A 24,493-nucleotide genomic window follows, 5' to 3' on the forward strand; every position below is an offset into this window, starting at 1 on the left:
CCTAGACTCTCACCAAGTTACCAGCTCTTGAACTATGCAAGTACACAGGTCACAGTATAGCAGAAATTAGCTTTCTTGAAAGAAAGAGAAGAAAGAAGGGAGGGAGGGAGGAGGGAGGAAAAAAGGAAGGAAGGAAGAAAGGGAAGAAGGAATGAAGAGTAATTTAAGAGGGGAGAGGAAAGGCTAGGAGAGGAGAAGAAAGAAAGTTGAGAAAAAGAGATAATCCAAGAAATATTACATAACCTAAATGGAAAGCCCCCCTTCCAAAGTCAAATCTCACCATGGTGCCTTAACATTTTTTAGTGTCACAGCAAGAGTATTACCCCAAATCATTTATAAACTCTGGGTGGGGAGAAATCTTTCACATTTAGATCTTTTGGTGCAGTGATTCAATTCAGTCAGTTGTATTTTCCTCCATCGACTTTATGGTTTTCTCTCAGTCTGACTGTCTCCTAGACAATCCTCCAAATTCTCTCTGATCTGGACAGGGATTACTTAGACCTTGCGAGCCTACTGCACAAGCTGTAACAGCTCAGATCAGGAGGCCTCTTCTCTTGTGGTCATGAATCAGGTGACTTCACATATGTGGAGACTAAGTGGCACAAGAGGTGGAGGAGTGGCAGAAGGGAGTGGAAGGAATTCTCGAATCACTATTTTGCTGTTTGTGTGTCTTCTCTGAGTCTTTGCTTTACTTGGAGTTGAGCTGAAAAAACGTACTGAACTGGTGTCCTCCCTACCTTCTCAACAAAAGTCTGCTTGTTCAGGGTTGGCAAAGCACCCAATTGTCTACTAATTTACTCTTATTAGACCCTGGGTAAATAGCCAAATGAGTTGGGCTCTCAACAAGCAGGCCGTCACTTTCATCTCTGTTAAACTTAAGGTCTTGAAAGCAGAAGAGAATCTACTTTACATTCCTCTAAGTCACCAAGTTAGAGCTCAGATACTTCTGTAGCCCTTTGCTGTTTTCCTTCCTCATTCCTATAGGTTCCTGATCACCCCACTCTGCTCCATCAAATCTCCCTTCTACCTCCCATGATTCTTTGGTCTCTCCGCCCCATCCTTCTCTGACATCTTTCTTCCTCCATTAATTTCCTCTGGGGAAAAAAAAAGGAGGTATATTGAGAGTGAGGCGGAGCAGTGTGAGTAGGAAGGGGGCTCCATGAAGCTGCAAGGAGTGACAGACCAGGTCTGGTCTGTAGCTTCTCCGGGCCAGACTCTGTCTTTGCCCAGTATGCCTCTCAGAAGCTGAAAGAAAAGGAAAAAGGAATACTTCCATACCTCTATCCCCTGAGCTTTTAGTTACCAGCTTTAAACAAATTATCCTACTCAGGAGCTAAGAATGACCAAGTGCTACCTTAGTGCTGTCATCCACAGCACTAATTAGACTATTCTGCACATCAAGTGAGAATAACTTTCAAACATTGAAAAAGATTTCCCTTGGAATTTCCACTTCACATAAATAAATGAGAGTGGACCAGTTTGGCTTTAAATCTCAATCCCAGGGACAGTCCAGAAGGCCATTCAAGTGACTGTTCTTTGTTAGTACACTATACAATTGTATAGGAGGAGCATCAGTAAAGGGGTCATTTTATATTCTGAGGATATCTGCTGTCAGGTCTACAATGACAAACTTAAAAAGTTTTAATCCTAGATGCAGAAAATGGGACTACTGCACATATTCTTTAGGGTTTTTTCTTCTCTGCATCTGGTTTGCGTGATCCTATCTCTATTCTGTTTCAAGCCTCTTCCCTGGCTCTTTACGGTACCTTGTCCAGCAGCACCTGGATTTGCTTCATGCTCTGCAGGAAAGGGTCCTGAAGTGGCCACGCCAAGGAGTCCTTGGAGATTTATTCCTTAAATTAACAAATGATGAGGTAAGGTTTTTTTGTTTTTTTGTTTTTTTAAATCCTTGGGAACCTTGAGTTATATGCATCTTTGTCTCCCTCATCTACTTCTCTTAATGGAGAATTCAGAAGCAGTGAATTTCAGAGTTAGAAGAACCACTGAGATCCAGTCTAACCTCCTTTTCCTACAGATAATAAAATAAAGTTCAGAGATACTAAGACTTTGCTGAAATCACCTAGCTAGCTAGATAGCTGTGACTAGATCTGTGGCTAGAACCCAAATCTTCTACCTTCCAGTTCATCACTTTATAGCGTACTATAACTGCCACCATTGAATATGTGATATATTTGTGTAGATATGTCTATTTGTGTATAAATATACATACATGTACCTATATATCTATATTAACATATAAAATAAATACATGAGGGTTTGTATATGTATATATATTTTCATTCCTTAGAGATTTTAAAAATTATGATACAGGTAGCTCTTTGTCTTGAATGGCTTTTATTTTCACTTCCCTGGAGAAAGGATATTAAGTTTTGAAATCTCTATGACGTGCTATAAAAAAAGTATGATCCAGGCCAGAAGTTGCAGACTCAAATGCCTACAAGGCTGGAGAGTGATATAAATAAGTGGAAGTAAGCTGCATTTAATACAATATCAACTATTGGGAAGTGAGCTTAAGTGGAATACATCTGCTTTTATACAAGGAATAGCTACTCAGCTTTATGTAATTGTTTTGCAGGAAAAAAAGGACTGGAACTGCCAGATCTGATATTTTAGCAGCAGCTGGAAATCCCAATTTTTTGTGAAATTTTCTTATCTTAAAAATATTGTGAGGACTAATTAAAATTGTTCCACAAGCCAGATTTTGCCTGCAGTCAACCTCTGTATATCAGTAATTCTCAACTGAGGATAATAAAATGAAGTTTACAAAATATCTACTCATATAGATTAAAGTAGATGTGATGCTATCCCTCTAATATCACTTTTACTCATTTGTATTCGGTTCTCTAGAAGTTGAGAACCACTGATCTACACACTATGAAGTGAGTCGGACAAAGTTCCTCATTGGATGTAGATGTTTGAAATTGAAGGCAATTTTAAAACAAAATATGCATTTTTATCATTTAACAATTTGAAAATACTTTTTCAACTTACATATTTCCTCTCTCCTGCCTTGGTTTATCATTTCACGCCTTCTCATTAAAAGCAGGGCTATTGAGTTTTGGTTCCCAAGTCCATAGGGATATTTACCTGAAAACCAAAAAAGATTTTAAAGAGAGATGAATTAAAAAACATTCATGAACACATTAAATGATTAAGATAATCTCTGCATAGTACTTCTTTTTGATATTTATACATATATCAAATATTAGCTCTCATCATTCCTGTTTCTAGGTCCTTACCATGCATTTCTGTGTTTCTTTTCAAGAACAATTTCTTGGATTATTATGTTGCCTACCTGAGGGACCTGCCTGAATGCATCTCTTTGGTTCATGTTGTTGTTTTGAAGGAGGTAAATTAACTCTATCTGTGCACTGCCCTTTGGTTACATGTATATCTATATAATGTTGCTCATCTATCTAGGAAATACAGCACATTAACTCTGAGCTTGTCTTTGAGGCTGGAGAATGGCTCGAATACAGTCCCTGACACTCCACCCTGGGGCTAAAGGTGCCCACTAAGAATCGGTGCCCTTGTTTTGGTCCTTGCCCTATCTGTTTCCTTCCATTGGAAGTTTAGACAAAGTAAATAGGTGTTCTAAGCAGAGATCTTCAGGCTGCCACTTGCAGCCTGACAATATTGTCCCCCCCCCCAACCTGGACAACATTAATCTGAATACTAAATTTATATAATCTGAATATTAGACTCAAGTCATCCTGCGTCTGTCAGTTAATAAGATTGTAAAGTGATGCTAGTCATGTAGCTTTAAGTATTGCTATTGTCGTGCTCAATAAGCACATATAAATATATAACAATTCTACTTATTTTGCATCAATAGGAAGAAACCACATCAAAAGCCCTAAAATTAAGAGTTAATCAAGTTTTACAAGAAGTGAGGTATAATGCCTACTAATGGAGTATAATGCCTAGCATATGTTAGTACTCAGAAAATATGAGAACAAGAAAGGAAGAGAAGGGAAGGGCCATAGAGAAAGTCTAACAGATTGCCAGTTTCTAATCATATTCCTTTCCCCACTGTCAGGAGGCTCCAATCTACCCTCTGTGGCTGTTAGTAAACCACAGTAATGACTGCTTGCTGGAGAACCTTAATTTATTCAACTTAAATATAATTTATTGAATGCCCACTTCTGTTTAACACTGCTAAGATGTGGGGGTGAGACAGGAGAAGGCAGTTTGGAAAGCTGGGTGGGTTCAAAAGAAGTATGTGATGTGCTTCCTGTTAGAGGAGCTGTTTCCTAATACATATTTTTATTTTTTTAGGTGAGGGAACCCTTGGTTGACCTCATAGATTGCAAGGACTTTGTTAGCTTACAAACCCTTATTTTTTATGCCTATAGCATGTGGTCTTCCTAGGTGGTCTCCCATCCAAGTACTAACCAGGCCCAACCCTGCTTAGCTTCTGAGATCAGATGGGATCAGGCTTGTTTAGGGTAGCATGGCCATAGACTAGAAAAGTTGTTTCCTAAGCATGTTCCTGAACAAGTGGCCTATCCAATGAGAGAGCAATGCTTCACGAAACTCTAGAGGAAGAAAATGCTCTGGTGGGGTTGACTCTGGGGTTCTGCAGCCAGAGCTGGAGGGACACTGAAGAGTGACTTTATCTTTCTTTCATTCAGGGTGATGAAGAGATTAAATCTGATATCTACACATTGTTTTTTCACATAGTCCAGCGCATCCCTGAATATCTGATACATCTGCAGGTAGGCATGGGTGGGCAAGCCACCAAAGTAATTTTTAGGCTATACTATTGTTTTGGGCTTCCAAGAAACACATAAGGGGTTGAGGAAGGAATAATTAATACTTCTAATAAGTATTTAAATAATTTCGATTGTTATGATTACCCTGTCCTCACCTTGTGGTATGAATTAAAATAAAAAATGAACTAAAAATGTTTGGCCCATGATGCCTGCCTTTGAAGTTCTATCTTCATTTACTAGCAATCTCCACCTCAGCTGATCCAGGATCTTTCCATAGCAGCTCCCGCTAGACTCAGTCTCTTAGCACCTATTCGGTCCCTTCACCTTGGTTCCACAGCCATCTAAAAGTACCCTCTAACTTCCCTACCCCACAATCCTATCCCCCAGTGTCTAAGAAATATCTATGTAACCTGCCCACTTAACTGCTATCCTACTTTCTTTCTTTTGCTATATATTGCTTCTGTCTTGTGTCACGGAAGAAGCATGCAGCTGATGAGCTGACTTCACATCATTTTTCATAGGGTTTGTCCACCTTGGAAGAAGCAGATTTGAGAGAAAGGCTCACCAACACTCCTATCAACCCCTCTTCTTTCCATCACCCACCTGCCCTGATTTATTTGTTGACCGATCTAAGTAATTCAGTGAAAGCATCTTAGAAATGTTTGGGATTTATCTCAGCATTATAGAGGCTTTCAATTGTAGGTGGCTTTAGATCTCAAAATAATTTTCTCGCAATACTTATTTAATCTTTTCAACAATCCCATAAAATAGTTATCATTATTATCATCTTTAAGATAAGGAAATGGAGAGCCAAAGAAGTCAAGTAATTTGCCCACATTAATACACTTAGTAGGTGAAAAAATTTAAGACTGAAACCCAGGTCTTGTCAGCAGTATGGTAAATAAGAGCCCTGGGTTTACAACCTGATTTGAGTTTAAATCCTGGCTCTGCTACTAACTAGTTGTGTGACCTAATGAAGATTACTTGACTTTGCTGTATACCTCGATTTCCTTGTTAAATGAAGGTAATAACGGTACCCATCTAATAGGCTGTGGTAAAAATTAAGAGAGAAAATATATGTAAAGGGCTTAATGCTTGGCAATAGGAAGCACTCAATAAATGCAGCTTGCATATATGTACCACTGCACCACAGTAGCCAATGTACTAGGAGGGATTAGTCCAGGTGTGATCACAAACACCTGCCCTATTCCAGCCTGCTTTGATGCCTGATGGGTTTACCATTGGTCTGATTCATTTGGGTCATAAGCATTCCCCAAGACAATAATTGTTAGAATGGCTCCATTTCCTCCACGACCGAATTATTAGATCCTTCGAATTTTTCAAATGAATTATCATATTTTTACATCCAACTCAAACAGGAGCAATAGTGACTGAAAAAGAGAATATTGGACACATGTATTGTTGTTTTGATTAAATGGCTACTAAACTCTCATAACAGATCAACTCGAGGTGCAGAAAAGATGAAAGTTTTCATTCTAATTATGCAATCCTTTCTTTTGTCCTTCACCCAGAACGTCCTGAAGTTCACAGAGCAGGAACACCCTGACTATTATCTACTTCTGGTGTGTGTTCAGCGCCTTCGAGTATTTATCTCACACTACACCCTGCTGTTTCAATGCAATGAGGAATTGCTTATTCAGAAACGGAAAAAGCTCAAGAAGTAAGGTTCTGATGGTGCAGTCTAGAGGGCCGATTAAAGATTTCTGAGACTAGAGATACAGTCAATGTGGGTGACCATCACAAGTAACCACATATATATTAAGTGGATGAAATGCAGTGGCAGGAGGTAGAAGAGAGAAGGGAAGGGAAGAGAGGTGGCCAGGCTAGCTACAGGAGGGAGGCACCTGCCATCCGGTGGAAATTACTTTAGAAAAAGAAGCACATCACTCTAATGTCTAAACAGCCCCCTCTTGTCCCATGTTGCCAACTACCTCAAAAATCCTTGTTTCCTTAAACTTGCCGAGTTTAAAAATGCAGTTTAAAGGCCAGAATGTGGTCTCTTCCATTAATTCGACAAATATTTATTGAACACCTATTGTGTATCAGGTACTGCTCTATGCACTGAATATACTGCAATGAACAATACAGACAGAAAGCTTTGCCACATGGAGCTTAGTTTCTAGGGCTGGACAACTAGTTAATAAATTAGATGGTGATAAATGCTATGGATAAAAATAAAATGAGTAAGAGAGGGGATGGTGGTTGAGCAGATTTCATTCATGCTAAGAACAAACAGGAAGGGCTGATTAGTGAGAATCTGGGTTTCAGAGAGAACAGAAGCAATCAATAGCAGAGATTCCTAATGACCTGGATTTCCTTCAACCACATCCCATACTGATGAGGAAGAAAAGGATCATTTCTGTGGGTGCTTCAGACCAGAAAAATGTGCTGTCTCCCAAGCTGGGGCTCCTCTAATGGTGGACATCTCCCCATACCACCCCTTTCACCTAAACTCAACTCAGCCAATTAATCAGCATCCCTACTCCTGCCCAGCATCCAGCTCGTTCCCTATCACGTAAGCAACCTGGCTTGTAGAGGGCCCCGGAGAGAGAAAGAAACTTTACAGCTGAACTTCATCTGAGAAACGGTCTCCCTATCTTTCTAGGCAGAATCTGTGTGTTCAGAGAGCCGATTTCCCCCTGTACACTCTGAGAATTATTACTTCCATTCCATTAGGTCATCCATGGCAAAACTGTACAAAGGGCTGGCTTCCCAGTGTGCAAATGCCGGGCAAGATGCTTCTCCCACTGCAGGCCCCGAGGTTGTCCGTGACAGTGGGATCCACACAGAAGAGATGCTGCAACCCTACCCTTCTGCTCCGAGTTCAGGCCCTGCTGTCACGTAAGCACCTGTTGCTGTGGAAAGGTTAAAGGCAATGCCCTTGCATCACAGGCTGTCTGAGTTGGGCAGCAGGCCAGCCTGGATTAAAAGTATGACCAACAGGACTCCTCCCTCCCTCTTGTCCTATCAGGTCTCTGCATGGCAGGCAAGCAGCTGACCCAATGCTTGGATCCCAGAGGAAGGCACTAATGTTAAGGGGCAGGCCTAGAGGCTGGAGGTTACTCCTTAAAACTTTACCACATGGAACCACCCTCCACCTACGGCATGAGTCCTTTTGGGTTTGAACAATGATAGAGTAGATGAATGCCATAAGAAGAGAGGAGGCATTTAATAAGCCCTCAGAAGGGTGGGAACTGGCTTAAGGTTTCCAAAAGAGAGTGGAGGAAAAGGGAATCCCAGTCAGGGGTCAGTGTAAGTCTGGGCTCCAAAGATTAGAAACAGGTCTGAGGTGATCCAGAAAGAATGTTGTTTAGCCCTTTCCAATTCTCCTTGAAGCTTCCTCAGAAAGGAACTTCATATAATCTCTGTTCTTCACTTATGACAACTTCCCTTAAAGCTGTTCTGGGCAGTGGATGGGTTTGACAGCCTTTTAAAGTCTTGGCATACAATCCTCTAGCACACTAAACTGAATTCTCATTCAGCAAACTTCTTGATGATCTTTAGGGTAAGAAATGGACCATGTACATATCTGGAATTCATTTTACCTCTAAAAGATAAGGATAAAGTTAACTTAGCTCCTTTAGGAACCAGGAAATCTGGAAAGATAAGAGAAACCAAAACTCAAAATTCCAAATTCCCACTTTACCAAATATAGACAATTCTCATAAAACTGACATTCCTTACACTATAATTTCCGTTTGGGGTTTTATTATCTTAAGGAAAATTTATAAGTTGTACAAAAAGCTACTTTTATTTCCTTCACTGAAATCAAGTAATTTTCTTCAAAATTACTTCATTATTTCAATTTTTAATCATTGTAGTTTTTAGAATGCCAGTGACAATCATGGGAAGAAGCAACTGATCGATAATGCAGAACAAATTGTTTCCTCTTTTTGCCCTCATCTCTTAAAACTGAGAACATTTTCAGTGAGAGACAAGAGTGGAAATGTGGATAGGCAACAGGGAAAACTTCCATAGTCATTTTGAAACCTATCAGACATTAACTTTTCTATAAATAGAGCTCAGGATGATTTTCTTCCTATAGAGAAAATCCTAGAAGTCCTGTAGGTAAAGAATGCCACACAGAAAAAAACACCTTTCCTGTGAGGAGAGTGGGAGAGAGGCAGGAAGTGGATATTTACTTTGTGGTTCACTTCAGCTCTTAAGACAATGACAAACTATTTTCTTTGAAGTGCAGCAAATAGAGCCAAAAAATGAAATCCCCAGAGACTATATCCAGATGGAACAAGCTGGCTGCCACTGTACTCTGTTTAGGAAAATGGCCCCCAAAGCCTTCTCAGTTAACAACAATCTTCTCAGTTAAAAGAGAATTCGAGTCAGGTCGATATTGTATTTTACTATTTCTTTTCATTTCTGTAAGTGTAAGACCTAATTTTCATCTTAACATCAGCAGAGAAAGATATTCAGTGTTAGCATTTACATCTACATTATGTATTTTTTTCGTGGTAGAATTAAATATGAATACACTAGAAGAATAACCAGTTTGGGTCAGTATGTAGTAGTCCACTCACGTCTGTCTGGCAAATAAATTCCTGCGGAACTGGCAAATCACATCCAATCTGATATAAATTATTTGTTATCCATAATTAAACAAAGAATTGGGCATAGAGTGGCAGCCTTTTCATTTGGTAATATTTTTGTGGGTGGAGGTTTGAGACAACCTATATAGCATTCTTTATAGCCACGAGGAATGTTTTTTATTTTGAAATTTTCCAGTATACGTAAGAGTTCACAGTGAACCCATACCGTCATCCAGATTTAACGGTTATCAAGACTCTAACACATTTACTTCTGGGAATTATTCTTAAACGTTAAGATCCATGAGTCGAACAAGAGTTGTTTCCATTTTTGTGTAACTCTGCTGGGGCAAGAAAGGGATTAAAGATAGGAAAGAGGTACCTTGGGGGCCCTGACACGTGGTGGGGTCAGAGCTTCCACGTGGGGAGTGATGGCCATCCTTGGCCCACCAGCCATCTCTACGCAGTGTCTCCTTGCTCAGACGGATACTTCGGGCATCCGCTTTACGGACGGCTATTTTCGCTCTCCCACTTGGGAGACTAGGGCTTGTGGGAACTCCTTAATCGGAGAGGCCTGTGGAACTTGGTAGGTAACCCATGTAGGTGCTTGGGAGGGGCAGAGGGGAGAGGAACCTTTAGCAGCATCGGGCGGGAGGTGTGTAGCTCCTGGCCTTGCGCTGCTCGGTCAGAGGCCTGCATTAACAAACCGTAAGCACACCTCTTCTGTATTGTTTCCCTTTTAAAGACATTTGATGCCCCCAATGAAGAAAAGCCAACAGCAGCAAAGCTTGATGGAGAGCATGCAGCCAGGGAAGCCCAGTGACTGGGAGATGGAGGGCAGGAAGCACGAGAGGCCCGACAGCCTCCTGGCCCCTGCGCAGTTCTGTGCCGCCGAGCAGGACGTGAAGGCGCTGGCCGGGCCGCTGCAGGCCATCCCGGAGATGGACTTCGAGCCCTCGCCCGCCGAGCCGCTGGGCAACGTGGAGCGCACCCTGCGCGCCCCTGCCGAGCTCCTGCCCGACGCCCGCGGCTTCGTGCCCGCGGCCTACGAGGAGTATGAATATGGCGGCGAGATCTTCGCGCTGCCCGCGCCCTACGACGAGGAGCCCTTCCAGGCGCCGGCCCTCTTCGAAAACTGTTCTCCCGCTTCCTCCGAGTCCAGCCTTGACATCTGCTTCCTGCGGCCCGTCAGCTTCGCCATGGAGGCCGAGCGGCCCGAGCACCCGCTGCAGCCGCTGCCCAAGAGCGCCACATCGCCAGCGAGCAGCAGCGGCGCCTACAAGCTGGAGGCGGCGGCGCAGGCGCACGGCAAGGCCAAGCCGCTGAGCCGCTCGCTCAAGGAGTTCCCGCGCGCGCCGCCCGCCGAGGGCGTGGCCCCGCGTCTCTACAGCACGCGCAGCAGCAGCGGCGGCCGCGCGCCGCTCAAGGCCGAGCGCGCCGCGCAGCCCCACGGCGCGGCCGCTGCCGCCGCCCGCGGGGCGCCGCGCACCTACTTTCCCCAACAGAGGTCCCAAAGCGAAAAGCAGACCTATTTGGAAGTAAGGAGGGTAAAGTAAAACCAAACCCAACCCACACCGCTGGCAGCCCCGGGCCTAGATCTCCAGGGAGCAGCGTGGGTTCACCTGGCGTTGGGGGAAAGCAGGCTTGCCGGAAGGGGAGAGGGGCCTGGTTATGGCAGAAGCTGGGGTAAAGGCTTGTGCAGAGCTCAGTTGCCCTCGAAGGCGAGTGTTAGCGCCCGTTCTGCAGTTTGCACCAGGACACAAAAGCATGTCACGCATTCACATATACCACGGCAAAGAGAACAGACTTTGACTCTTCTTAGACCTGCTTACGCCAGCATCCCCACACCCAGGGAAAGCGGTGGTACCTCAGGGTTACACTTCACCTTCAAAGCCCTGCACGCAAGTCCCACGCTTGTTTCTCCCTCTTCCTGTTAGACACACCTCCTTGTTTAAATGCTCAATATATCCAACACTATGTACCAACTTAGTCTACTCCCAAACCCACAGCAGACTCGTTTGTAGCTAGGGAAGAGGCAAGTTGCCCTGTCTCACTGTTGACTTCCAGCAAAGTTCATTGCAAAGCTAAGTTCATTTCCGATTTTCCTTTTGACTAGAAAATGGTGTCACGTTACTTTGCAGACTCCAGTGGGACTGGGAAAACACAAAATAGTCAAGCCTTGATTCACAAACACGTTCTTTGGCCTCCATGTCAATGTTTAGTACTTTGATGTCTAATCTTGGTGTCCACAAGTCTCGGGACATTTAACGATGTCAAACCCTAGCCTTTAGTGTCTGTCTCTAAGAAAGAAGACAGTATGCTTTATTGCAAAGAGCACCTGACTAGGTGTCAAGAGATCTAGGTTCTAGTCCTGTCTCTGCTGCCAAATAGCCGTGGCATTTGGACCATTCACTTGGCTTCTCTGTGCCTCCAGTTTTTCTCATCTGTAAAAACAACACAATATATACCTTACCTACCTTACACGGTTGTTATGAGGATCAGGCCAAGTAAGATAAAATCTGTGAATATGCTTTATAAAGTATGGAATGCTCTACAAAGGCAAGTTATTATCAAGATCGTGATTCTACAGAAAGATTTTTCTTAAACTATTAATAGATTTAGTTTCTATATAGACCCTAACAGCCCACTTCTCAAAATATGGTCCTTGGGCTAGTAGTTAATGCTTTGCCTGGGAGCTTGTTTTAAATGCAGAATTGGGACCCCAGCCCAGACCTACTCGATCAGAATCTGCATTTTAGCAAGATTCCCAGATGACTTATATAAACATCAAGTGCAGGTGGGCAGGAGCATACCTTAAATGACTGGTTTTCAAAATCTAAGTGTGCATAATCATAGTTGACATTTACTTCTAAACAGGTCTGACCTCTCAAACACTCCCTCCCTCATTTATGCCTAAAATGGAGAGTTAAGAACATGAGTTTAAAACTAGTATTACAATCAAAGAACTTTCTTATTTCGTAGAAAGAGAAACATACCTAGAGTTACTAAGGGACTACTACTGATTTTCCAGCAAGACAGTATTGATGCCAGAATAAGAAGTTAATATCTATACTCTTTAAACATTTACCTACTTCCTTTATTTCTTGGTCTTTAACTATTTACCTTAATCCTACTCTAGACTATTTGCCTTGATACACAGAAAATATTTCTGCACTCAGCAGAACATTATTCTCTTTTCAACTACTTATTTCTTAATTCACCTGGGTTTGCTTTAGTTGGATTAGGATTCCCACCATTATTTAGTCTTTTGGGGTGAGAGAGGAAAATGACGGAATTAAAAAATTGTCCAACAGTTAGGATAGCCATTAAATTTGGAAAAGAGTGAAAAAAAACACTCCTCTCTTGTGTTTTCAGGAGATGCATTTAGAAGACACCACCAGATTCTGTCCAAAAGAAGAAAGAGAAAGTGAACAAACATCTTTCAGCGATCAAAACCCCAGGCAAGACCAGAAAGGGGGCTTTCGCAGCTCCTTCCGCAAGCTCTTTAAAAAGAAGTGAGTAGCCCTTAGACAAGACAGCATTTGTAACTCATTTCCCTTTGGGCTAAGTCTTGAGGTTTTACAAGTAATAAGTATCAAGTAGCTGGTTTCACACAACTGCTTCAAGCTCAGTGCCTGCACTCAGTAGACATGATTCCTGCCAGGTGAAGATGTTTCTTATTGTAACATCCTAGAGTAAAAGCAAATTCAGCTCAGTCCTTCGCCTCTTCTATCTTTTTGCCTTACTTCCTTGTTCCCAAAGTCATGTGTCCTGAGAGGAGTGAGCAGAGGAGTTCCCCTGGGAAATGAGCTGGTAACAATCAAATTCCTTTGAGACTGGGAGGAGTGGGATCCACTGTTGGAGTTGGGAGTAATGGGTGTTCTGTCAGAATCTCCCCACATGTGGAAAGTTTTCTAAGGCATCTCAGCACTTCTGTCTATAGGGGTCTGTTGTTATCCTGGATGTTGATACATGTTTATTGGGACTTCTGCTAGAGTCTTGCCTAGTAGAAATGATAGAATGGATTTGGCTTGGGCTCTAGTTAAAAAAAAAAAAAAAAAAAAAATCACTTTAATGGAGTTTCCATACTCCTAGGAGGCAAAAACAAGACATTTCCCTTCTGCAGTTCTTCTAAAATTCTAAGCCCTTGTTATGTATGAAATCATGCCCCAGGCATTTTGGCCAGCATTTACCAGCATTGTCTTACAGACTGGGAGACAGTGGCCTAACTCCAGCCTGAAACAGAGAACTGGGCATTAGCATTTGACCATAGAGGGATTTTCCAGTCTAGCCATTGTCCACCTGAGGTACTGCTGTCTCTATCTGCCGTGGTCCTCAGGCCTACTTCCCTCTCCCTTAGACACATTTTCCCTGCTACTTAGTTTTTCTTGGTAGGGAATGTTCCTGCAGTTAGTTTTAAACAGTAAGTCTTCGTATTTTAGTGGATGGAAAATTTAAAGACTATTGCCGCCTTTGGAGAGCTGCTGCTAAGTGAGGAAGCACCGAGAAATCACTTTCTCCTTGAGGGTAGAGGTTCCTGATTGATTTATATAATGATCTTGATGGAAGAATTAGGGGCAGACCTGGAGTGAAGACTTTTTTGATGGTTTGTCTAATTCTTCTCCCATGGGAGGGTGGCACTGAGATTATGGGTCTCTAATTGTTGGTCCTCGCCTGCTCTTACTGCAAATGGGGAAAGAGGAAGGGACAGGAACATGACTGTAATTAGACATAGCCCTAGTCTACAGTCCCCTTTCAGTTTTGCCAAGGTATTCCCATGCATGCAGGGATTTCCTTTATTTAGGGTAAGGAGTTAAGAAGTGTAACTCTCTCTCTAGGATCAGGGACTTAGATCTTTCCTGGCCCAGTGCTCACTTCTGTAAAATTTGGCAGGGGTGGAGAGACCTGACAGCAGATAACTCTCTAGCCTGACCTTGGGGTGTAGGTTCCTAAATCCTTCTAAAGACTCCAAATTCTTAAAGGCACTGCTCGAGCCTTTTTTTTTTTCTTTTTAACTACAGTATTCCCACCCCCCCCCCCAAACAGCCACATTTTTCCTACCACCATTTATAATGACTGGATATTGTCTGTCGGAAAGCAATGAGCCATGGATCCACCAGTTTTGTTTTGTGTATACAAATTCCCACTTTTCAGAGAGATGTAAGAAAATGCTCTGCTGGTTACCTAAGGCAGAGAGAGGGAGTGGACTTGGCCTCTCTGTGTCAAGGGGGCAGAACTAGTGACAATGAGTAAGAGGAAGAACTTTCTAAAAATACAGCTGTCTGGAACTGGAACTGGCTGCCTCATAAGGGAGTGGGTTCTCTTTAGTAGAAGCTAGATGCCCCTGGTCAGAGATGCTATGGCAGGGATTTCTGCACTGGGTGAGAGAGTGCCCAGCATAATCACCTGAGTCTTTTCTAGTGCTGAGATTTGCTTTATCTGTAGTTTGACTTTGTCGTAGATTAATCTGAGTAATCACATCTTTTTAACATCTGAAACAAGAAATTAATGTGGTCTTGGGGCCTGTAATTTTAAAGACTCATCAGATTTTATCTTTCTATAGCCCTGCACAGCCCTTGGTACAATGCTGAGGACTTGTGTGGACTCTCCAAATTAGTGTTGGTTAATTGCTTCCAGTCCTCTTGCAGCTTTTTGGAATCCTTCTTAGAGGGTCAAGTGGATCCCCTTAGTCTTCTTATCCTTTTTCATAGATCAGTCCCTGCTGCATCTATCAAATGTATTTAAAATCTGAAGTGTGATGTGGATGGCCACACAGATGGCTACTCCCTCTGACAAACTTTCCTGGCTTTTTATACCTGGTGTAAGACTATGAGCACCATCAGGTGATGCTTGCTTATCACCTTGTGTCCAGGGTGCCGTGGTGGGTGCCTTGAGGACTTGGCATGGAGTCAAGAAGCAGCTTGAATAACTTTTCCTGAGTATTTTCCTCCAAAAACCATGGAAAGTTTGCTTCATTATGCTAAGGTAAAGAAGGGTAGGGAGGCATAGCACAGAAAGGTCAGTGGCTCTTCACTCAAGTGAGAACATACTGTTCTTTTCATTAATTAAGTATTCTTTCTTATATGCATGTACTTTGTGAAACACTTGTATAGGAATCATGAATGACATAGTCCTAGCTATTATGTAGGAACTTTATGTATGTTATGGGGGACTCCAAAGTCAGGAATATGGGCAGGTACAGGGAGGAACTGGAAAGAGACATTCAGCTCATTTCCCTCCCATGTTGTTGGGAGATGAGGCTGGCAGCAAGCCCTGTGACTTTAAGAAGTGGTTAACTCTGGGTACTGAAACCATGCCAGAGCCTGGCCTCAGAGGTCCAAAATGGACCAGTGCCTATGTCACATCTGGGGTTCATTGCCTGCCTACCCCACAGCCCTCTGGAGGCTCATTCCTGTCTACACTGACACACTTTTTGTATCCATAGGGGCTTGTTTGGCTGGTGGCCCCACACACCCAGAATGCTGCTTCGGGATGAAGCTAGGCATGGAGCCAGATGCAACAGAAAACCTGAGAAAGGGTTCTCTTCCCTCTGAGGCTGGGAGGGCCGAATGCTCATACCCACAAGGATTCAAAAGGGAGAGTCAAGTTGGCATCAAAAAAAAAAAAAAAAAAGTCCTGAAAAATACCCAAGATGTTTAGGGCAAAAGATGATGCTCTGATTGTTTTGATCTCAGGCACATTTGTCCTGGGTAGATACCAGGTCAGGTGTCTCTGAAAGTGGCCTAGAATCGATCAGAATAAAGACTACATATCCTAAAGTTTGAAAATGTTAAGTGACTTTAAAAATTTTTAATAAGAATTTTTAGAACCCAGGAATAGACCTAATGTGGTAGGCTGATGCTGGACTGAATCATTTTATCCTGCTGTCTTTGAGCAGGATGGAAGACAAACTATTCCATTCTAGAAGGATCTAGATGGAGGCTGTCAAAGACTTAAATGTAGAGTATTCTGAAGTCTAAGGCAAATGCTACTTCATATTTATATATAAATCTTACACTTAGGTTAATTAATATTCTTGGTTGGGGGTGTATGGCATAGGGGAAGAGGATTTTATAAGACAGTTTAGGGGTAGGGAATTTAAATGCTCTCCCTTTTATCCTCAAATTTGGGGGGACTCCAATATAAAGAATATGGCTTCTAAATGATTAATTCTACCTCCTCTTTAGCCCTTTATAACTTACATGCCTCAGAATGTCTCCTTCCCTCCACCAATCATATCGAGATTTATTTTCTTCATCACTCACACACAGATTACTTCTCCAGGGTCCCATAAAATTGAATGTTAGTGAATCCTCTTCTTTTGATGTCTTATCAGCTGTTTTTGCATATGCCAAGCCTTGCCTGTGGAACAGAGCAGGTAATAGAAAGCAGGACTACTACAGAATCAATTGATAATTTTACCCACACCTCTTCTTTACATCCTAAAGTGCATCTCAAATCCTTTCCCCATTCTTACTCACTTTGGGGTTCTTTCTCATTTCCCATTTAATTTCCCTATATAACTTTATGATTGAAGGGATAACATTTGAGATTACTCAAACCTGATTACAAATGTAGGTCAGAGGGTTCTGTGGCACTGGATTCCACTCCTCCTCCCATCCCCAGCTCCAAACAAACTTTCAAACTTATTTGTAGCAAATCTATACTTGTATGACCCACCCAACTTGTTATTTTCTTTGTCTCTGTCAATCCAGTAGAAGGAAAGTTAGTAACAGGTCTGTTCTCTTTCCACCATACACTTGGATAGCTCTGTGTCGGAATATACTGGCAGCATGGTACTCTTACCCAGTGAGTGTTTGCCTGCCTGTCCCTTTAGCATCTGCTCAGATCTGCCCTGCAGTTAGCCACAATGGCCCCAGGAGCTCAAAAGCCATTCTATTTTATAGAGAAGCGAATAAAAGCAAATACTCTGGCTCTTTTGCCTAGATTCTGTGGGTAATTTCCTAGTAACTCAGGTATATGTTACTTCAGAGCCTAACAGCCACACCTTTGGAAGAGTCCAGGTGTCAAAGTGGCCATATACCATGTAAGCATATAAAAAGGTCAGTTAAAATTACCTTTTAAAGGACAAAAATGAGATTTTAGTCGTGGCTGTAGTGGATACTGGAATTTGAAAAGGATTAGCAAGATAGCCATTAGTTAATTAATAGTTAATATCAAACAGAGAAATTCACACACCTGGAGACACAGAAGTTCGTTTATGAGAAGAGCAGTTAAAAAAGAAAAAAAACTAAGTTAAGTTTGTGGACTTTGAAAACTAGACAGGGCGATTTTGGCATTTGTTTCAGAAATGGGAACGCAACTGGTGAAGATTTCTGTGGTCCTTGGGGCTGGTGGTGACATCAAAGCTTTCCCATTTCCAGGTAAACACGAAACAGTTGCATGTTGGAACCATCAAACTATAACGTGTGTCTTGGAGAGATCAGATGTAGCTGAGAGGGGAAAGAAATGTGAGGTAAAGATTTTAAGTTCAGACTAATGACTCTTTGATGAGAAACTGCTATGTGGGGGAACAATTCAGAAGAAACACCAGCCACATTCAAATCTTGCTTCCTGCTTCCACCCTCCCCCTAGGTGGGTGTTCCTAGTCTTCTGGATAACAGACGATATGGGGAAAGAATGAAATGGTCAAAAATATATGTCCCTAACATTTTGGGCACAACAGTACCTATCAGGGATGATTTGAATTGGAGGTAGATGAGAGTTCTGGGATTTGGGGAAAGGCCTGGAGTTTAAGGTGGGTGTGTGGGGGCTGCTTCAAGGGAGAATTCCAAGGGGCTTATGAGAGAAAGAGGACTTTCATTCACCCAGACCTCATCTTACCTGATGAGTACCCAGGTATACTGGGTTCGAGAGAGAGAACAGTTTTTTTCTTCTATGCGCTAGAACGTAGTAGAAAAGTGCTCCTTATGAACCCAAAGTAGAAAGTAGGCTGGGCGGCTTCATCTGTGATACCAAATATCAGGGTGATAAGTAAAACAAACAAACAAACAAACAAACAAACAAACAAACAAAACTGGTCAGTCATCAGGTTTCCAGACATTAGGACTTTAGTCTTTGTTTAGATCCAACTTCTTTCCTTGCATAATGTAAAGGAATGTTTGAATTCTCCCCAATTAATTCAGTAAATGACAGAGTCATAATTAACTTATTTAATAACCACAATGAGGACTCAGCATACCAATGACAGTGAAAGAATTTAGCCTTCTCTTGCGGATGGAGGAAGCGTGCCTGACTCTGCCTCCGCGTACAGAGAACATGCTCAGTTGTATAGGAGCTTTGGACAAAGAACTTCATGTCTAACATCGCTTTCATACATCTAGCATGAGGTCTTTTGATATTGGTTCTTAGTCACTGGGCTAGTTTTACCCATTCTAGCTCAGAGTTTAAGCTAGGCAAAGTGCCCCAGCCTAGTGTATCAGAGGTTATTTCCAGAAAGCCTCCTCCCTCCAGGGACTTCTGACATGAACAAACTGGAGAAGGTGCAGAGCTGGAATGGATTACCTTACCGGCTTAACCAAGATAAAGGAAGAATGCGCCCTGGACTGGGGACTGAATTGGACTGATTTGAGTTGTTGATTATCGATTGGGCTTGGTCTCCTTTGTGGTGGTTGAGATTATAGAATTTCCTCAATCTGATTACTGTACTAATTTCTGCATTCTACAAAATGTAGCATATCTGTGTGGTTGGCTTCAATAAATCTTTCATTTAAAAATGAAAACAAGCAAAAGTAAGAGTTTGTAATGTAATGCCCAAATTTAGTAAAGGCCCTTGGTAACCTTGGTTGAGAACAATGAATTCCATCCATTTTAATTTAAAAGCGTTGGTAATTTGCGAAGTGGTTACTTGGTTGAATCAAAAATAGGATTTCTTGAATTTTCTGAGCTTGTATCCCCCTTTTACAGTGTAATTACACACTATCTTACACTGACATACACAGTTATTACAATTGTCCCCATAAAGCATTAGAAAGATATTCTTTTTATGTTTGCTGCAAATCTTAGTTACACATGTTCTGAATCTTGAAATTCAAGGGATGTAAAAATTATTCCAGATCTAGGAGGTAACTGTTTTACAAATGCAAACGATTTGGATAAAATATTTGAAAACAATTAAAACCAAATCAACCTGTACTTTATCTGTGTGCTGAGATTTTAGGTCCAGTGGATCAGAATACAGGGAAAAAAGTAATGAGAATCCCTCAATGGATCCTTCACCCACCAAACAAGATTTCTTCAGAAACCGACTTGCTCTTGCAAATGACCTTGACCAAGGAACAGCTGTGTAAAACATACTTAAAGTTGTATTGTCAAGTGGTAAGATGAGGATAAAAAGCTTGTATATATCTGTGTAGGACTATATATATATACATATATATATATATAGATGTATAAATCCTTGAGGAAAACTAATATAAATACTTAAATATGAAACTAAATCAATATACAAACAAGACATTGAAGAGATGAAGATTAGTTTATGATTGAGAGCTGGCTTTTTGATTCTCAACATTGGAGAAAAGGGAAATGGAAGACTTCTCACAATATTACAGAAAAACACAAATTTGGAGGAAAATAAACATTTGTAAGAACATAAACTTCCACCTTGAAGTCATTCTCCCAGTATAACATTGAGCATGTTCGTATTTAACAAGGATATTAATTTCTACTTCCAAGCCATTTAGCTTCATCCCAGTGTTCTTAAACTAATATACACTATATTAGGGGCCAGTTCTATCTTGCCATATGTCTTCTAAAACCTCCAAGGCAGTACCTAAAGACCTTTTAAGGCAAAGTATCAATTAAAAGAATTGTATTTTACATGTTGCAAATCTTGAGTTGTGGAGAATTTGTGCTTAAACCATGATACAGAAGGTTCAAAGCTTAAAACCACATTGATCTCCACACAGAGAATCTCAAGAGCAATACAGGAAACAGTGATTTCTTTAGAAAAAGAAACATTTTTCCTTATGTGGGTTGTGCTGCAGGTAACAGTCCAGAGTCTACATGTTTTACTGAGCACTCAGGATTTAGAGAGCTACTAGTGATCCTGAGTGTCACACACACTCACGACCAGATGGACTGGGGAAAAAAGCACTGATGTAATTACATCCTCTTAAGATACTTTTTTCAGTCTAGAAAGAAGGTGGCTACAACATTAGCGCTTTAGTAGTTTATCCGGAATGGTTGCTACAACACCAGGTTGGAATGAAAACTTAGGACTGGCAGTACCTTATTCTATTTTCTAGAAGTAAGTTGTAAAGGAACAAAGTTCTTACAGTGCAGGCAGAAGAATCCTTGCAATGAGGCTTGCCTGACTATGGGGTAATAAAATGTGCTCTATTTCTACATGGATATGTCCAAGATGGTAGACATCCTTGACATATCACAAACATCAGAATCATAACAGAAAAAAATTAGGTTTAAACAATTTGTCCCTATCCCTAGGCAGTTATTTATAATAAATTCGGGGCATTTGGTTACTGTTCCTTCAAAATCTTGGCACCCAAACTGATTATTCCAGAGATTTTTCCTCTAATAATGCAGTGTTTGGTAAAATAGAGTAAGTTTCACTTCTGTTACAAGTTTTCTTCTACTTGTCTGATGACTACTTAGGAACTCATCCATTAGCATTTTGGACAATAGGTGGTCAGAAACACTTAAAAGATTGCCGCCAAATTTTTGAAGTTTTCAGTATTTAAGTTTAAGTCAAGCTTTTCATTTTCCTGAAATTAATGAACTCCTTTGAAATTAGAGTTCTTTCTATTAAATGGTGAAAGAAGTTTTAGGGGCATTGCTTGATGGAGACCTGTATTTTAAGGGAAAAAATAGAAATTAATGTGTGACACTAGACCTACGTTTTAATCATTATAAGAACAGAAGGATGTGATTTAGGCAATACTGAAAATATTGTTTAGGGAAGCTGTCAGACATTCAAAGTACTCAAGACTTTTGTACATAAACCAAATAACTTGTTTCTCAAACTTTATTGTTTATGAAGAACTTAGTATATAATCTTTTATAATCATCTAAATTTGTTTCTTATCTATAGAGATTCTTATTCCTTCTTGCCTCATTCCCTTCAGAGACAGCAGCATTAAATGCTCTTAATTCTCAGCAGGAAAACTGAATATGTTGTGTTTCTCATATATATAAACCTATTCATCTAAAGATAGTGGGGTCTATGGTAAAGGGCTGTGGCTGGGTACCATCTCCGTTTCTATCTTTATAGGTTGTTTCCATTTAGCACTAGAATGCATCCCCTCTTCTCATCACATTTTCCTTTTCAACTGGAGCACACCCTTCAGCATACAAACGTTCTCATTTCTTTCATTTTTTTTTAAGCAAAAGAAATCTTAACTGTAGCTGTGCCTCAGTTCTGTGGTTTCTTTTATAGTAACACTTGACAGAGGAAACTGCTCCAGTTCCTCTTCTCCCATTCTTTATTAAACTCACTAGGTTCATACTACTCTACTGAATCAGTTGTCAAGATCATCTGTGACTTTCACCTTGCTAAACAAATGATCCATTCTCAGCCATCTTACTGTTCCTGTCAAATATCATTTGACATGCTGACCACTTCCTCCTTCTGAAGTAATTTCTTTACTAGACCCCAGGAAACAACATACTCCTGGTTTTCATCTTTCTTCATTGGCAGTTCCTTCTTAGTCTATTGGCTGGTTCCTCCTTTCTTCTCCCTCTCTTAATTGTTAGAGTGTCCTAGGGCTCTTCTTTGCTTGGATCTTTTCTTTTTTCAGTCTATTGGCTTTAAAATGTGATCTTTATGATGGTGATTCACAATTTTATATCTTTAGCTCACAACTCTCTCCTGAACTCCAGACTTACATCTCCGGCTGCCTTCTCCACACCTCTCAGTTGTCTGATATAGTTATTGAACTTAACACGTCCAAGCCTTCTGCAACCATATTTTCCCCACCTTAATAGTAACTGTGTCCTTCTAAGCCCCAAAACCTTGAAGTTACATTGACAATTCTATTTCTTACACCCCACATCTAGTCTATAATCAAATTGGCTGTCTTCCAAACATATCCAGACTCTGACCTTTTCTCCCCGCCTCCGCTGCTGTCACACTGGCCAAGCGGCCTTCTATTGGGCTAGGCTCTTTATTCCCACTCTTAACCCCTCATTATTCTCAACATGGCAGCCAGAGTGACCCTGTTAAAATGTAAATCAGATCATGTGACTCCTCTGGGTTCTATTTCTCTCAGACCAAAGCCAAAGCCATTACAAGTGATCTGGAACCCATTAAACCTCTGATGGCATCTCCTTTTCTACCCACATCCATTCCTCTTGAGACACCAGTAGCCTTGCTAGTCTTCGGTCATATAAGTATGCTCTGCCCTTGGGTTTTTGAATTGGCTCTTCTCTGAGACTTGACATATTCTTTCCCCGGATACTTGCATGTCTCATTCCTTTAGTTCCTTCAAGTCTTTATATCATCTGTCACCTTTTCTATGAGGCTGCCTCTGACCATCACATTTAAATTTCACCTCCCCTGTTTGTGAAATTCTTAGGCACCTTGTCCTTGTTCATAGCAGTTACAACATTCTAATGTATACTATACCTATTTATTATTACCTGTTGTATATACCTCATTACATTATTAATCCCATGATGATATGGATTTTTGTGTTTTGTTTGCTATAGTCCTAACATCAGAACTGTACCTGGAACAATAAATACTTGTCGAAAGTTGAATAGTCAGATGGGTCCTTATCAAATGCTTATAACTAAGGTAACTCAAAACCAATTTAAGTGACTATAATAAACATTAAAGGAAGCTATAAAGAATCAAAGTATAGGGACTTCAGGATGAACCATCAACCTCTTAAAAGACATCTAATAGCAGGCAAATTTTGAAAACATATCCCTTATAATTTGAGTTACCACTTATTAAGTAACTACTCTGTAAAAGGCATTGGGCTTTACACATATTACAGCAGGCCCTAGACTGATGTTTTGTTCAATGTTGTTTCATTATACATCGTTTCACTTAGTTGCAGAACCTATTGATGATACTTAGTGAGGATTTACTGTACCTTTAAATTTCACAAGTCCCAAATAGTATATTTATTAACCTTATGTATTGATGAGGAACAGAGACTCATTATTTGAATAAGTTCTCCAAAGTCACACATTTAGTAAATAATAGAAACAGAATGTGAACATAGATATATGTAATTTCAAAGTACCTGCTTGCTGTACTCCTGTAACATGATGATTCTTTTCTTGATGAGTCATGAAGGTAGAGAAACTAGCTTCTAAAAATGGGCTGGAGTTTTTTTCTTGCCTCCAATGACAATCAAAAGTCTTAATATGTTAGAATGGGCATAAACTGCTTTTTTTGGAATTGTACTCTTATCAAAACCTTCCTTGCTTTTCGAAGTCACGTGTGTCTGTCTGCGAAGAGGCAGGCTCGGTTGTGGGCTGTACCCTAGACACTTAAAGTGCCCCAAATCTGTGATGAGCTAACATGATTAAAATGAGTAGAAAAGCAAACCACCTGGCTAAAATTCGAAGAGAGTGATGTTTCAACAGCAAATTCAGAATCAGTACTAATGTTATTTTCCTATAGCTATTCAATTGATTACCTAGAATATACTCAATAATACATACTTGGATTTCAGTGGCCTACAAACAGAATTTATATAAATGGAAAAAAAAAACCAATAAATTTTAGCTTTTCCTGAAAGCAGTCCTCTGAATATCAGGAATTGAAGTTGAGTCAGTGGTCTCAATCACTAACTACCACATGTTGGCTAAATCATCTAACCGCTGCAGGCCTCACTTACCTAAATTTTTAATTTTTTTTTTTAGTTGAGGCAACCCTTGTTTGACCCCACAGATTGTGAGGACCTTGTCAGCTTAAAATCCCTTATTTTCTTATTTTTTATGCCTCTAGCATCTGGTCTTCCTAGGTGGGCTCCCATCCAAGTACTAACCAGGCCCAACCCTGCTTAGCTTCCGAGATCAGATGGGATCGGGCTTATTCAGGGTCGCATGGCTGAAGACTCTAAATTTTTAAATAAGGTAGTGGCTAAGGATTCATCAGTTTTTACATTCTATAGTTCAACATGAATAACCTCACATTTGCATAATTCTTTACAGTGTGCAAACCATAAACTCTACTTTTTCATGCCAAGCCTAGAAAGAACT

At 40.9% G+C, this 24,493-nt stretch overlaps 1 protein-coding gene, 1 long non-coding RNA gene and 2 pseudogenes across 3 annotated transcripts in view; 1 reads left to right on the forward strand and 3 right to left on the reverse strand.

Annotated features, from left to right (window-relative positions):
* LOC107519520 overlaps positions 1 to 10,041 on the reverse strand; it is a 29,302-nt gene extending 19,261 nt beyond the window's left edge. For both annotated transcript variants that reach the window (XR_004951855.1, XR_001599121.2), the window contains exons 1-3: positions 9,678 to 10,041; positions 3,013 to 3,108; positions 1,767 to 1,853 (exon numbers count right to left, since the gene is read on the reverse strand). This is a non-coding gene — a long non-coding RNA (uncharacterized LOC107519520). The remainder of the gene's footprint in view (positions 1 to 1,766; positions 1,854 to 3,012; positions 3,109 to 9,677) is intronic.
* ARHGEF33 (Rho guanine nucleotide exchange factor 33) overlaps positions 1 to 21,240 on the forward strand; it is a 56,672-nt gene extending 35,432 nt beyond the window's left edge. The window contains exons 10-17 of the mRNA XM_016162304.2: positions 1,742 to 1,874; positions 3,287 to 3,370; positions 4,656 to 4,739; positions 6,269 to 6,417; positions 7,434 to 7,598; positions 10,041 to 10,842; positions 12,671 to 12,810; positions 19,476 to 21,240. Of these exons, the coding sequence (XP_016017790.1) occupies positions 1,742 to 1,874; positions 3,287 to 3,370; positions 4,656 to 4,739; positions 6,269 to 6,417; positions 7,434 to 7,598; positions 10,041 to 10,842; positions 12,671 to 12,810; positions 19,476 to 19,605 (1,687 nt within the window). The 3' untranslated portion in view covers positions 19,606 to 21,240. The remainder of the gene's footprint in view (positions 1 to 1,741; positions 1,875 to 3,286; positions 3,371 to 4,655; positions 4,740 to 6,268; positions 6,418 to 7,433; positions 7,599 to 10,040; positions 10,843 to 12,670; positions 12,811 to 19,475) is intronic.
* Positions 4,368 to 4,486, reverse strand: LOC118605906 (annotated as a pseudogene).
* A 2,990-nt stretch (positions 21,241 to 24,230) lies between the features above and the next one.
* LOC118605933 lies at positions 24,231 to 24,349 on the reverse strand (annotated as a pseudogene).
* Between the last annotated feature and the right edge of the window lie 144 nt (positions 24,350 to 24,493).

Source organism: Rousettus aegyptiacus, unplaced genomic scaffold, assembly GCF_014176215.1.
Source record: "Rousettus aegyptiacus isolate mRouAeg1 unplaced genomic scaffold, mRouAeg1.p scaffold_m13_p_7, whole genome shotgun sequence".
Lineage (NCBI taxonomy): Eukaryota > Metazoa > Chordata > Mammalia > Chiroptera > Pteropodidae > Rousettus > Rousettus aegyptiacus.